At 39.3% G+C, this 15,757-nt stretch overlaps 1 protein-coding gene across 2 annotated transcripts; it reads right to left on the bottom strand.

Moving 5' to 3' along the window:
* Positions 1-10,195: 10,195 nt before the first annotated feature.
* LOC117615609 (CRC domain-containing protein TSO1) lies at positions 10,196-15,555 on the bottom strand. 2 transcript variants are annotated; one of them, XM_034344719.1, is made up of 10 exons: positions 15,083-15,555; positions 13,576-13,736; positions 12,740-13,496; positions 11,961-12,448; positions 11,762-11,836; positions 11,449-11,629; positions 11,271-11,369; positions 11,130-11,196; positions 10,849-11,005; positions 10,196-10,766 (listed from the first exon to the last, which is right to left on the bottom strand). In XM_034344719.1, exons 1-10 carry the CDS (start codon positions 15,131-15,133, stop codon positions 10,415-10,417), a joined length of 2,388 nt encoding a protein of 795 aa, XP_034200610.1. In that variant the 5' UTR covers positions 15,134-15,555; the 3' UTR covers positions 10,196-10,414. The 2 variants fall into 2 exon arrangements, with proteins under 2 accessions (XP_034200610.1, XP_034200612.1); XM_034344721.1 differs by having other exon boundaries at positions 11,271-11,366; positions 15,083-15,553.
* Between the last annotated feature and the right edge of the window lie 202 nt (positions 15,556-15,757).

Here is a 15,757-nt window from a genome sequence, read left to right as displayed (position 1 = left end):
ACAGAAACGAAGCACACTAACGCTATTAAGGAGAAACGCTGGGGAAAAAAAAGGAAAAAGAGAGATATGGAAAAAGGGAGAAGAAAAAATAGAGAGAAGGAGAAAAGAAAAGAGATTTGGAAAGACACAAGAGAAAAACCTTTCCTTTTATGTTTAGAAGAGTTCCTTAAAAAATGTACTCTGATTTTTTGAAAAAATGAAAATAAGAGAATTCCTAGTACTAGTTTATTTCTTAAGCAAGAAAATATAGTACTTATCCTTTTATTTTATATAGGGTTAAATACCTTTTTGTTCACTTGGATTTTACATGAAAATTAAATTTGGTCACCGAAAAAAACATTTAGCCAATTTGATCACTATATTTCCTAAAATTTACAGTTTATAGACATTCCGTTATCTCAGTAACCAAATTGAATTTTCATGTTAAACCCATTGACAAAAAAAGTATTTAACCCTTTCATATATCAAGTAACAACAAAAATAAAAACTTTCTATTTGCGTGAGGGTTAAAGAGAAAGAGAAAGCGACTCTCATTATATCGAGACAAGATTTGACAATAAGATATTACGAGTTTTTCTAAAGGACCCTAGTGGCAGTCCATCAATTTGGAAAGTCCACTAAATTTTTTAGCACTAGCAAACTTAACTGCCTTTGCAAGCCTACCTAGTGTCACAGGATGAGCGAGCGGCGCAGCGCGGCGGAAGCGAAACACACATTTCGCCGCTTAAAGCACACTCATGGGGCCCAGGGTCCCTTCGGATCCCAATCAGCCTTCTCCCATTTCATGATATTCATGACTCTCACAACTTCGCGAGAGATTCACCATCAAGTGTCGTCTCCCATAAGCGCCAAGCCTCATGGCTAGACAACGAGTCACATTACCTTGTGACAATACAATCACCCTGCATCCGGCAACGAACCCTCGACGCCCATACATCAAGCATTGCATAAGACACGTCAACTGCATCGACCATGTCTCATGCTTAACTCATGTCTTGCTCATGTCCAAGTCAAGACATAGCGATCTAACACACCATCGGTTTAACCACACTTATGTTGGTCATTCCGTTAGCATCCAAGATAGCCCACATCTTCAAGCTATACACGCAAGTTGTCGCACTGGCATGTCGCCTAAGCCTTGGCGACATATGTATTCTGAATGTCCAACATAAACATCTATGCATTGCATGGGATCGCAACCCATGCGTACCGGCATTCGAATATCTTCCTTCCATATTAGACAAGGCCGAACCCAAGCTATGTCCATCGAGTATTGTCAAATGCCTCGCTAGCCGACGACATAGCGAATGTCATACTTTGACCTCACTCTTCGCAACGATGCGCAATACGAATGGCCCCATGTGTTCGTACTGTCCTCGAGAATTCCTTTCCCTCGGAGACACAAATTATCCTTCAACAATCTTATGCCCGCCCTTATGACTACCTCCAATATCATAAGGATGCTCGCTTAATGCCACAAAGGTGTAAGCGCAAGGAGTGGTGGAGAGCATGACACCATGTCAACATCTATATAGCATTTTATGCATTTAGCCTTTTGTTAGGAAGAAACATCACATATGCACGATGAGTCATAATTGGGCATAACTCCTTCATACGAACTCCAAATGGCGAACCGTCAGTTGCGTTGCATGCGTCTCAACATCACGAACGTTTGGGTATTCTTAGGTCCTTCAAATTCCTTCAGTAACCTTTAAAAATACCCAAAATACCCTTCCTAAGTGCAACCCGGCCAACACAAACCATTCTAGCTCTTAAGCTCTGGCCCTTCCACACTTAGACTATCTCATAAGCGCATAGATGTCCCAACAGAGTCACGGTAGCACTTGCTTATGTGCGACCCATGACCCCCCACTGATAGTGTCGACGTGCCCACTGCACTGCCGACTATGAGATCATGGTAGCACTCACTTATATGCGATCCGTGACATTCTCCCCACTGATAATGGCCACGTCCTCATCGTCATGCCTATAGCACTGTTCTTAAACAACACCATATAGGAATATCCTCTTCTCCTCGCTCCATGGACCACAATGCACTACTGTGTTCACCCTTTTCCACATCTTTCCCTATTTGGGCCGAGATCTTTGTCACTTGTCGCACTCAACCTTTGGACAATCATATAGCTCGCTAGTCAAGTACTTCCATATTTTCCACATTCGAAGAGATGCATCCCGCCTGGGTGTGACTCGTAAGCCAACTGTGTGTCCTCCACGATACCTCCATTTGTTTGTGCATCTGCACTGCCATACCTTCATAGTATTCGAGGTTTTCTCCTACTTATCTCGTCAGCAAACCCTCACCTCAAAGTGCCTCAATAGCAAAGTTCCACAATACTTAAGCCATCACAATTCACCAAGGTTAGATATCATCTCTACTAGAACCACCTACCTACCAACGCCCAAACTCGGACTCGGCAGAACCACTTCCATAACATCCATACAGGAACAAGTAAGTTTTCAACACCTAAGTTACTTACACTTTGTCTACCATCAAGTGCGGACATACTCCATGTTCGTAACAACTATGCTTATAAGTAAAACTCCGGGAACCACTGATGGAACACTCCATCATTCTGAATATCAGTAAGTAACCTTATGTCAAACAATGTGCCTCACCCACATGTTCTCTACAATTGTAAGAGCAACCACTTTAAGTGACTCATTCATTAAAGCCTAGCCCTAGCGTCAGCGACTTACTCCCTCAATGGAGCCTAACCCATCAGCGACCTACTCCCTTTGAAGACTGCCCCATTCCGGTCTTGGGCTCTCACAACTCTTCCCCACACAAGGTCTTGCACCATCCATTCAACACTCGTCACCAACCGAATTCAACACAACTATTAGTGGCATGCGATGGTTCGAGTATTGCCAATCTTCAGCACTCTCACCAAACTTGCGCTGCCATCTTTCTCACATCTTGGCCTTGAACAAGCAACATCACTCTGTCAACTGTGTGTCCTCCAAGGCACTTCAATCTATTTGCACATGTGCGCTGCCATACCCCCATCACATTCGTGAGTCTCCTCCACTTATCTCGTCGACGCATCCTCATGTCAACGTGCCTTTGAAGCGAAGCTCTACAACACCCAGGCATTCACAATTCATCAAGGTTTGATGTCATCCCTACTACAAGTAGAACCACCTAACCATTGCCCAAACTTGAACTTGGTTGAACCTACTTTTGTAGCATCCACAAGAGAACAAGTAGGACATGCACACCTAGGTTACTCCAACTTTTGCCTGCCACCATTCTTACAAGAAAGACTCCAGAATCCACAGTTGGAACACTCCAACATTCCGAATATTAGTTAGCAACTTGTATCTAACATTCTACATCACCCTCATGTTCTCCACAATTGCAGGAACAAGTAAGTTTTCAACACCCAAGTTACTTCCACTTTGTCTACCATCATATCATGTTCTCCAAAAGATAGCTTTCTTTCAAACAAATTTTTTTTCCTTTTTGGTTTGACAATCACAAGTTAATACAAAAAAGGATTTATTATTGATACAATTGGGTATATGTTGATGACACCATTCTTGAACCATCTTTCATCACCATGACTACTGCCACCAACACTCAACTAGCACAATCCATTCCTAATCCCGAACATGATACGTGGTTCACCGTCAATCAACAAATCGTTAGCATCCTCACCACAACTTTAACAGAAAGCATCGCACAACTTACCATTGGTTTCGACACATCAAAGGCAATTTGGGACTGCCTTGAACGCCATTTTTCCCAGAAGTTTGTAGTTAGTGCAACCAATCTCAAAATGCAACTTCTAGATCTCAACAAAGGCATTCAATCTGTTGACGAATGCCTCCGTCATGCTAAATTAATTGTTGATGTTTTGGCTTTCATTAACAAGCATGGTCCTGAAGAGGACTTGGTCATCGCCACTCTTCATGGTCTTGGCCCCGATTACATCATGCTTCGCACTGCCCTCACTCAAAATCCTCCGCTCCCTGATTTCACTGAACTTCGGGCTCGAATTATCTCTTTTGATGCCTAATGATCTCGTCCTGCCGCTTCCCCTACAGCTACTGCTCTCTTCAATCATAGTCAAGCCTCCTCTGCCTGTCACGATCACCGCCCTTTCCCACTGGTGGTCGTCCCAACAATGGCCGCTTCAGATGTGGTCGTCACTCCCAATAGCAAGCCACTCCACAGTCACAGGTTCCGCTTAATTTTCCAATGCAACAGCAACATGTGCCTCCATTTAGGCCATTTACTTCACCTGCTTGGGCTGGTCGTCCCCCACCAAATGGTCTTCTTGGCCCAGCACCTCAATGGTATCCCAATTGTCACTCAATATGGGCTTTCTCAATGTCCACATAGATTTTCAAGCCCAAATACTGCTTCTTCGTTTGCTGGAGTACATTATGCTGCTGATCCAAATTAGTACCCGAACACAGGTGCAACCCATCACATGACGTCCATGCCCATCAATAATCCTCAACCTTATGGTAGGCCGCATAATGTATATATGGGTAATGAGGACTCAATGCCCGTTTCCCATACTGGTAACCTTCCCTTTTCATTAGGCTCTTCCAACTTCACTTTACAAAATGTCTTTTGTATTCCATCCATTCGTAGAAATCTTCTATCTGTTGCTCGTTTCACTAAAGAAAATATTGTTTTCTTTCTTTTTTCACATAACTTTTATCAAATCTATTGCTTACGTACTGGTCATCTATTGTTTCAGGGCCCTTATAAAGATGGTCTATATCTGCTCACTCTCTTCAGCGTCTCCACTCCTCCACAAGCCTTTGCTTCCGTTTACTCCTCCATCTGGCACAATCATTTAGGTCATCCGTTATCAAATGTCTTAGCACGTCTAGGTTCTACAATCAATTCCAAATTGTCTTTTCGTTCTTTTTGTCGAGATTTTCACTTCTGGTGCTCTATATAATCTTTGGGTCGAACCTGTTTTAACCTCTATTTATCTTATTAATCTTCATCATACACCCATTCTTAATTAGGATAATCCACATACTCGTCTTTATGGCAGTCCGCCTTCCTATTCATCTTTTTGCGTTTTTTTGTTGTTCTTGTTTTCCTCATCTTGGGTCTTGGGTCTTATGTCTCTGATAAACTTTCGAGTCGTAGCATTGAGTGTGTCTTTCTCGATTACAATTCTCAACACAAAGGTTATCGTTGTCTAGATCCTACCACTGTTCGTGTCTATATCTCTAGGCATGTTATCTTTAACGAAACAATTTTTCCTTACAAACAGTTGCAGGCACATTTAGTTCCAGACATTGGCCCATTGGAGTTCACACTCGTCCAGCCTAAGACTCAATCTCCCACAGCCCGCTCCTCCTGGCCCAAACCCTCCTGCTGAGAATGACACCTGAACTTGTACTGCCATATAATCTCCTCATTTATCCCAACCAGAGCTGCGTGAAGTAGGTATCAAATTTCGGATTCCAGTGCCGTTGGCTCCATCCCAGTCTCCGACATCTACCGCCCCCTCATCCTCACCTATCAGCGCCGTCGTTCATTACACCTAGATTCTTCATCGCTTGCATCCACCTCTCTTCAGTCATCTGGCCCTATTGCAATTGTTCCACAACCGGTCTCTGGTAAGTCTCTGCCTATCACCGATCCTCCGATGCCATCCACAACTTCACCAGTCGCTCCTCAATCCTTTCTGGCACCGCCACCCTCTCCACCCATGAGGACACAACCACAGCACAGTATTGTTGAGCCCAAAATTCGCACTGATGGCACTGTCAAATATCCAATTTCTCGTGCTGTCCTCACTGTCATTGAAACTGCAAAGCCTACATGCTACACTCAAGCTTCTAAACATGAGATATGGCGCGCTACAATGGTTGATGAAATCAATGCTTTGCTAAAAAACAACACTTGGACATTGGTTCCCCCATCTTCATCTCAAAATCTTGTTGGCTGCAAATGGGTGTTCCAAGTAAAGCACAATCCATATGGCACTATTGAACGTCACAAAGATCAACTTGTGGCTAAGGATTTCATCAACAAGGTATAGACTACACAGATACCTTTAGCCCTGTGATTAAACCTGCAACTATTCATGTTGTGCTTTCTCTTGTTGTATCTCGAGGCTGGTCACTTCGTCAATTGGACGTCAAGAACACATTCCTTCATGGCTTTCTTAAAGAAGATATGTATATGACTCAACCACCGGGATTCATTGACCCGTTGCAGCCATCTCATGTTTACAAGCTCAACAAGGCCATCTACGGCCTCAAGCAAGCTCCGCGTGCGTGGTTTCACCATATGACATGCTTCTTACTATCAGTTGGCTTTGTTCAAAGTTTGGCTGATTCATCTCTTTTCGTTCACCAATTCGGGGGTCATACAATTTATTTTCTCTTTTATGTTGATGATATTGTGAGCACATGCAGTGATGATAGACTTTTACAAAGTTTTATTGATGCTTTAGGTCGAGGGCTTGACATCAAAGATCTTGGAAATCTACACTACTTTCTTGGTTTACAGGTTACATATCAAAATTAAGGTGTTCATATCAGTCAACTCAAGTATGCATATGATCTTCTTCTAAAGCATGATATGCTGCTTAGTAAACCAGTTAGTACTCCAATGTCAGCAAAGGCTATTCTCACTTCTAATGATGGCGACCTCCTTTCCAATCCATCAGTCTTTCGGGAAATTATTGGCTCTTTGCAGAATTTGACAATCACTCGTCCTGACATTGCCTTTGCTGTTAATTATATCGCTCAGTTCATGAGTCAACCACGAACACCTCATTTGATTGCTGCTAAGCGCATCCTTCAGCCTAGACTCTCGTCGTTCAACGTCAGGTTATCTTGTTTATCTTGGCACCAACCTGGTCTCTTGGTGCTCTAAAAAACAACCTACAGTTGCTCGTTCCAGTGCTGAGTCTGAGTATCGCTTCCTTTCCCATGCTAGTGCAGAGTCTACTTGGTTAGCCTTCTTGCTTTATGAACTTGGTGCTCAAATTCAGTTTCCCATTCTCTTGCATTGTGATAACCCCAGTGCTACCTACATGGCTTCTAATCCGGTGTTCCATGCCTGCACTAAACATATTGAACTTGATTACCACTTTGTTCGTGAGAAAGTCGCACTTGGGAGCCATCGTGTTTGCTTTATCCTTTCAATAGATCAGCCTGCAGATCTTCTTGCCAAGCCTCTTCACAAGCATCATCATGTTCTTCTTACTCGCAAACTTGTTCGTGCAGGCCCGCCAAGTTTGAGGGAGGGTGTTAGAGAGATTTCCTCTTCTCTATCAAAATTGATTGTGTAATTGAAGATCAGTTTTGATTCTTTGTAATTATAGTCTTTAATGCTGTTTATTACTTCTTGTAATAGTCAAACAAATCTCCTAGTTGTACATTGTAAACAGATTTGAATCAAGGGAAATCATTTTCTACAGAGCCTAAGATTGAAGCTAAAGGACGACAAGTGGAGTACATATTAAGGACATATATGAAAAGCTTATGTGAATTTAAGAATGAATTCATTGTCCTTAAACGACTACAAGCTTTTGCTAGATTTCTGATCAATGGGAAGAGATTTTCAAAAAGAAGATGCAATCCTCTGTTTTCAGCTTATATTTCCAAGTCCTATTTCTAGATTTCATACAATAAAAACATATCATAATCTTTAAGAATCTTCATTTCTTATTAAGATTCATATCATTTTCTCCAAAAGACAGCTTTCATTCAAAGCAAAATTTTTTTTCCCTTTTGGTTGGACAATCACAAGTTAATACAAAAGAGGATTTATCGTTGATACAATTGGGTATAAACTATAATCAAGTAATCATTGAGCCTAAGATTGAAGCTAAAGGACAACAAGTGGAGTACATATTAAAGACATATATGAAAAGCTTATGTGAATTTAAGAATGAATTCATTGTCCTCAAACGACTACAAGCTTTTGCTAGATTTCTAATTAATGGGAAGAGAATTTCAAAAGGAAGATGCAATCCTCTATTTTCAACTTATATTTCCAAGTCCTATTTCTAGATTTCATACAACAAAAACATATAATCATAATCTTTAAGAATCTTGATTTTAGATGAAGTGCAGTGCCCGGTGAGAGCATTTGTTGGACTAGGTCGTTGAAGATTTCTTCTGGATTCATCTTTCACTCTGAGAATGATCTGTGGCCTTGAGTTGCAAAATTGCATAATTGCAGAGAGAGAGAATGTGTATGAGGAAGAAGAAGAAGACGATAGCTGTGAAAGAATAACTGAATTTCCCTCCAAATTGTTCAGAGGTCTTGAAATTTCCACGTGACAATAGGACAACAAATCGTTTTTTGGATAACGACATTGCGTTTTCAACTAAGAAGCACGGATACGTGGACTTAGGTCCGTATCCTATATCAGATATGCAGTCAGATACGATACGCATCGGATATGCTCTAATCAGAGCCGGTCCTGGGTTTTCTAAGGCCCAGGGAAAATTTCTAGAGAGTGCCCTTTTAGACAAATTAAAAACTAAAATTACAATTTTTTTTTATCAACTAATTAATTTTATTAGGTAACAATTTTTAATTTTTATAAAAACACGAACAATAACAATAAAACTAATGAACAAAGAATAATAAAATTTGGATTTTGAGCATTTTGTTTCTTCAACTCGAAACTTCAAATTTCCAATTGTGAAGTACAAGAATCTCTGTTGAGTTTTTTGCCAAATCAAATAAAAAGAAAAATAAGTTAACAAAGATGTCTCTTACAAAATTCCTATTATACATCTATTTATAAAAAAAGAATGACACAAAGAAAAGACCTTCAAATTGCTAAAGCTTTCCAATATGGGTTGCTGCCACTACCAGGTCTCTTTTTTGTCTAAGATAAGAACGTTTGTTTGGTTTGTTTTTGTTTTTTTTTTTTTGAGAACTCTTTGTTTCCATATGTTTAGTTTCATTAATTTTTGTTCTTTGAAATATTATATTATATAATTTATATTTAGTTTCCTAGAGAATCTCAAAGAGGTTTGGTGCTGCTATGATTAATGATTACATCTACTTCCTTCTGAGACACTAACGGTTCTGGGTTTTTTTAATTAAAAAAAATGTAAATATATAGGCTAAAAAAATCATATTTTTGTACCCCCACAGTTTTGGGCCCTGGGCTGTGGCCCTGGTAGCCCTGGGCTAGGGCCGGCTTTGGCTCTAATACGCATTGGATACGTATTGGAGTCAACGGATGCAATCTTTGACTAACGGATACGAGTATCCTAGGTTCTGGATGGTACGTTTCTGGTCAATCTTGAAGCCAGAAGCCAGAAGCCAGAGAGAGAGAGAGAGAGAGAGATGAAGAAGAGAAAAGATATGGTGGAAAATAAAAAGGAGCGGCGCCAGCTTGAGGAAGAAGAAGACCTAATTTTTCTTTTTTTTAAATATAATTTCTCAAATGAACAAGTGTTAAAAACATAGATATGTTGACCAAAAATAATTAAAGATCTGTTTATGGGTTTTGGGTCTTAATTAATAATATTAAAATGTGCCTAAAATGGGTCATAAAATAATTAAAGCAATAGAACCACCAAGTGTACCAAAATTCACATACACAAATGCATACGTGCATTATTATGACATAAATGACTTCATTTCTTTGCAATTTAATTATATGTTTCCTAGTACTCAGTTAAATTATCATATAAAGTGATGCTCGACATTCCAACTGAGAAAACATGTCTCACATAGGCTGGAATCTACTTAGAGCATCTTTAAGAGATGCGAGATGTGAGATGTTATTTCTAGCCGTTAAATGTTTATGTGGCATTTTTGACACATCAGTTGGAGATGCTCTTATCTCGCAAATCATAAATTGAACTTAATCATGGATGTTCATTCAATCAACTTTCTTAAGAGTCAATTTTGAAGTATTGTAGAATGCGTTGAGCAAATGTTTTTGGCCTTTTCTAAACTATAGTTTGGATGTGGAAATCACTTTCTTTTTTTGTGCGAATAGACATTCACCTTCCAAGTTTCCATCTCATAATCCCATATCCTTGGTGAAATGAAATGGTTCGTCAAAAGATTTGTCCTTTCATCTTTCAGGGCAGTGGTTGAGTAAGATCAGAGAATTCAAGTAAAGCCAATTTAAGGGAAAATCTTATACTATAAGGATCAAGAATTTTTTTAAACATGTTATTTCGTTAAGTGGCCAGAGAAAGATGGGAAGCATGGAAGCAAATGGGAGGAAAAGATGAACTATAGATTGAAATTCCATATTATACAACGAAGAGTTGGGCATTACGAGAGCAGGATACCATACCACATATTATTATACAAGTACAGAAAACTAACTTAATAAATGACATACAAAAAGAAACTAAATAACTTAAGCAAACTAAAAGATTTTGTTCTACTTTCCACAACGAAAATATGACCATCTCAATGCTCTCAATGCTGGGGAGTGAGAGACGGAAACGAAGGGATGGATTGTAAAATTAATTTCCTACCAGTCCTTCGACCGGGTGATGGCCCAAAGTCAGTATTAGGAGGGCACACCCTCTTACTATTGGGAGAAGCAGTCTTGACGCCGGTGCTAGGAGATCCATCTCCTTGAAGAATCTCCGGCATTTCATCCTCAGGAACAGATTGGCTATGTCTCTCAAACTTGGATTCGGGTCGCAGAATATTTGGTTGTCCAAGTTTCTGGCTTGTATACAATCCAGAAGAGGATCCTCCAATGCTAAAAACAGAAGATCGCGGCGGTTTGTTCTTTGATGAAAATGGCAGTGAAACCATTTGTCTGGAACACAAATTGTATCATTAGAGACGTTATAACAATGAAACATCAACTTCTCAACCCACAAACAGTTTAAGAATTAAACCTGGAAAGCCGTAAAGGCGTTGTGGGAAGAGCAGAATCCAGGCGCTGCTCTTCATTTTTCTGAATTTCAATTTTCTGTTGATGTTTCTCAGCCACACTCTTTTCGCATGCTTCTGCTTCTTCCTCATCTAGCTCAGCTTCTGTTCCTATAAAAGATCCTGAATTCCAAAAGAATAAGGAGCAATGTAAAGATAATCAGCAAGCACACTTGAAGAACTTCATAGGAACAAATGTAAAGATGATAAGAAATCAAAGGCATGTCAAGCATAGCACTTCACTCACCATCCTTTCTACCAAATGCGTTTTTACAGCCTTCACATCTGCAGCTAATAGAGCATCCAACACCGCCCTTTAAAAGAAAACCAAATGTTAATAAGATTAAATAGGATTTTATAAGCAAACAGAATATGCTGAGGGGAAAACCTGATAGCATTCACAGTATTTTTTCAGGCAGCTTGATTTCTTGCAGTTGCATCCTCTTTTATGTCGTGCAGAAGCTGGGGTCTTGCTGGATTCCTCCTGCTAGTGAAAACAACTTTTACAGGTTAGATTGCAGTTCAACTAGCAAAAAGAACAGAGAAGAGTTGACTTATTTTCTAACCCCAAGTTCAGGAACAGAATCAGAGCTCCTAATCACTTTCGGAGCAAATGCAAGTGGGTTGCGAGACTCAATCTGTTTACGAGTTGCAAGAACAGTATCTTCATGGATAGGCTTGTTGAAGCATTCTTGACATGAACATGGTTCTATGCAGTAGACACCAGCAGCAAAGCATTCGCAGTAACTACATGAATAGTATCATGAGTCAAATAATAAAATCAAGGACTTCTAATGGACTAATCAACCAGATGCTTATATCTCAATGCAAGCGACGTAACAAAAATTTTAGGCTTCACTAAAAGGGAGATGAACCTACAGTTTCAAACACTTCGATTTTTTACAGTTACAACGTTTGCAAGACTCAGTTTCTCCAGCATGTTCAAACCTGCGCCTGCAAATCCAATGAAAATTATGAGATGATAGATAAATATACAAAAAAATCTAACCAATTACATGAAAAATGAAAATCAACATGACAATAATTTAATGGAGAATATCTAGTCAACAGCACATGCCTCTTCTTTTTGGGGCTATTCTGGTTGAACTCTTCATTAGCTAAAAATGCAGGTTCTTGGGAAGCATCGTGCGCCAGCTGAACCCCATTTTCAGTGCCATCCATGTCTCTTTCTGAAGAAGCTGAAGAGAAAGATTCATGACCAGGTCCTTGACCACCGGTGGGGGAATGAATGTCGGCAGTAGAGTTGGGCAAACTTAGTTGCCTACCATAAACCAGACTTTCACACTTAATGATTTTGTAGTCTTTTGAGGTTTTTGCAAGAGCGTTTAAGTGCAAACCAATTCCAGGTAAGATGCACCGTGAGGATTCACCACCGGGTTTCATAGGAACTAGTTGCTTATCATTTGTGGCGATTTTTTCATCAGATTGAGATAGCGTATTAGAACTACTGTTTGAAACATTATCTAAACTCTTCCTGCGAGCTCCCGCCATCTCAAAATCTAGACAGCGCCTTCGCAAGCCACGTTGCAAATTTAAAACAGCAGGCTGATACACAAACAGAGAAAACACTATCAGTACAACCAAAGAATTAAAATAAAAAGGTAATGAAAACAATATAAACAAACAATTAGAATCAGCAAAGGGAAAATAGATATTAAAGAGGACTATCAAGATGGCATAAATGTTCTGCAGGAGGGTAACCCGAAAATACAAATAAAATTAATAACAAACTTATAACTCTTACCGTACAACCTATAGGAGTAGGCTACTTATTCATTATATATCTATGCAAATGTTACTGAAATGTGGGTGATGGAACCTTGTTGCATACTATACCTTACAATTGAACTGCAAGGGTGTTTCCACTTTATTATCTTCTTTCTCACTTTGACTGCTAATCATACAATTATTTAAATGGCCCTCCATCTGTTCTGTTCTTTCCAGCTTACTAGCTTCTCCATATTGAGAGGCAGGATCTTCAGTTTCAAGTTGTCCGCCAGAACCAACCATATCAAGGACTTGCACGTTTTGCTCATCATTAACGTCATTTTGCGTGAGCTGCGGAGCAAGAGAAGTACAAAATCTTGTTACAGGGTCCAGAGAATTCTGCATTAGCCCCTTGAAAGCCTCTGTGCCATTGGGGGAATCAAAAATTAACAGGTCAGCAGCATCAGAAATCAAACTCTCCCAATCACAGCCTGTCCCTTCTTTTCTTTGCACAGTCTGGCATATAATCTGCAGATGTGCTTCATCACTGGATGAACCTTCTTCAGAGGTCTTTTGAACATATGGAACAAGTGGAGCGGACAAGTCAGCCACTTCCAACTCACAATGTGCCTCAGTACCACAACGAGTTGTTGGGTGACAGTCAGGGCTACCACAGTCATATTTCAAATTCCGTGGTAGCTCAATTACAAACTTTGAGTGTTCACTAGGTGGCTCTACAGAATCTTCTCCTGTAGAAACCCCTTGAACACAATCTTCGCGTAGCTCTTCTGAGTTAATATACAATTGAGCTGCATCTTCATTTGCAGAGACTTTATTTCCACTTTCTAGAGAGGACTCGGGTTTTGACGGATCTGAAATGTTATGCCTGAAAACAAAAAAAAGTATAATTTACTCAAAGAATAAGGTAAAAAAGAAAGGTACAAAGAAATACAGCAGTGAATTACCTCCTGAGGAATCTGGATTCCTTGTGAGCACTGACATGGGGCGAAGTGAAAACAGATGGAAGGGATGCAAAACTGAGGGAGCTGAACGTCTGAGTAATGTGTACTGACTTAACTGGCTTGATAGGAGAAAGACTATTGATGTAGTTAAAGACAGGAGAATCCTGCACATGAGGAACACAATTCTTCTTAATTAAAATAATTACATACACACAGCAATAGGAACATAAAATCTGGACTAAATAGAAACTAAAATGAAAAGGGTTTTCAATACAAAATTAATATATAAACTCTACTGCACCACCAAAAAAGTAAAAGAACCAACCGCATATCCTCAATCATCAACAATAGGAGAATAGGAAAAACAAACATACACCTATCAAGCAAATAGTTTACCACAAAATCTGGCAAAAATGAATGCTCTACAATCATTATCTGCAAATACATGAAGATGCATATATCAGATCTGTTAATAACTTTTCTGAGTCTGGTTGACCAAATTATGGCCTCTTGTAACATAGAATGAAGTAATAAATGGCTCAAAAATCTTTTATAAAATTTTATATAAAAAAAAGTGGCTCTAAAAGACATTGTGTTAGCAATATATTGAATCTTAAATGAAAGAAAAACATTTCAAAATAAATTCCATTACTTCTGTTTACAAGCAAAAAAGGTAAAATTGATAAAAATTAGGCCTGAACAACAGTCTCAAGTCTCAAAATAAGCTTTCTAAACAAATCATCTTGCAAGAGACTTGCTGAAGCCAATTAGTGACAATTGAGCTCAATTTGTGAGATCTAAATCACAAGATATCAAACCCACATAAAGCAAACCAATTTTCCAAAAAAAAATTAAAAGAGGAAAAGAGGACAACAAATTATCTAAAACGAATTATCACGGTAATCTTTCTAAGGACATACAATTGACCACCTAAAAAATATATATGAGCCCTGATCCAGCTGAAAATCAAAGATTAAACCACATGCAGTGATGCAGAGCAACACCCCATGAACCAAAAAGAAGGAAGGAAAAAAAAAGCCTCAGTTAGCCTTCTCAAAAATGCACAAGCTTAAGAAACACCAAGGCAAAAAAACTCAAAAACAAAACAAAACCCAATTCAGCAACAACCTTAAAATTTAGTTTTAAAACCAAGGCAAAAAACTCAAAAACAAAACAAACCCAATTCAGCGACAACCTTAAAATTTTGTTTTAAAAAAATGCCTAGGTCAACCTTGTTAAAAATGCACAAGTTTGAGAAACACCAAGGCAAAAAACTCGAAAACAAAACAAACCCAATTCAGCAACAACCTTAATATATATATATATATATATATATAAATGCCTAGAACCTTCTCAAAACTGCACAAGATTGATAAATACCAAGGCAAAAACTTCAGAAACAAAACAAAACCCAATTCAGCAACAACCTTAAAATTTGAAAGAAAAAAAAAACAAGAAGAAGAAGAAGAAGAAGAAGTAGGAGAACAAGAAAATGGGCACAAAGGCTGACCTCAAATTTGGCTTTGGGAGTGCCGATCTGGTTCCTCTCTGGGGTGTCCATTTCCAGAGAGGCAGCTCCACCACAAGCCCTCTACCTCTACTACTTCATCAGCCACTACCACTACCACTACTTTCTCTCTCTACTTTTTTGGCAGTGAATATTTGTTCTTCTCTCTAAATTGTAAAAAGGAAAGACATGGTGAGGTGGGTCACTTGACTGGGTCTGCTCTGCTGCAAATAGGTTTAGATTCAAGTAGAAGTGAAGGCGGGAGAGTTAGAAAGGAGTAGCTATGGATTTTTCTTGTGGGGATAACCTTGACCCTACCACCAAAGCCCCACAGTCCACAGCTGTCTGTATGTATATATGTTTGCGTTTTCTCACACCCACCCAACTTTTAAAAAAAGGTAACGTACAGTTTACTGTGTATGGATTTTCTCAATCTCTCTTTCTTTCTCAGTTTCTCTCTCTTTCTCTGTGTTTTTTCCTTGCAGGGTAGACTCTGTATTCTCACTCATTCACCACCCGCTTCCCTCCTCCTCTGGTGTTTGGTCTTTGCCCTTTTGGGTTTTTATCCTTTTTATATTAATTACTTTGGTCTGCGTTCTTTTCTTTTCTTTTTACTACTTGACTTTGTAAAGTGTAATACTTGTCCCTTGAGTCTTTGACTATTTTGCCTATGTTGAA

Source organism: Prunus dulcis, chromosome 1 (genome assembly GCF_902201215.1).
Source record: "Prunus dulcis chromosome 1, ALMONDv2, whole genome shotgun sequence".
In the NCBI taxonomy this organism is placed as follows: domain Eukaryota; kingdom Viridiplantae; phylum Streptophyta; class Magnoliopsida; order Rosales; family Rosaceae; genus Prunus; species Prunus dulcis.
This window is presented reverse-complemented; position numbering and strand designations above follow the sequence as displayed.

Bases quoted from the DNA above. Each gene is read 5' to 3' on its own strand.
- LOC117615609 (XM_034344719.1), bottom strand. From the start codon at position 15,133: ATGGACACCCCAGAGAGGAACCAGATCGGCACTCCCAAAGCCAAATTT. The intron at 12,449-12,739 runs GTATAGTATGCA...TTTGTGTATCAG, and splicing joins CCTTGCAGTTCAATTGTAAG to CCTGCTGTTTTAAATTTGCA. The intron at 11,630-11,761 runs GTAGGTTCATCT...CTATTCATGTAG, and splicing joins AAATCGAAGTGTTTGAAACT to TTACTGCGAATGCTTTGCTG.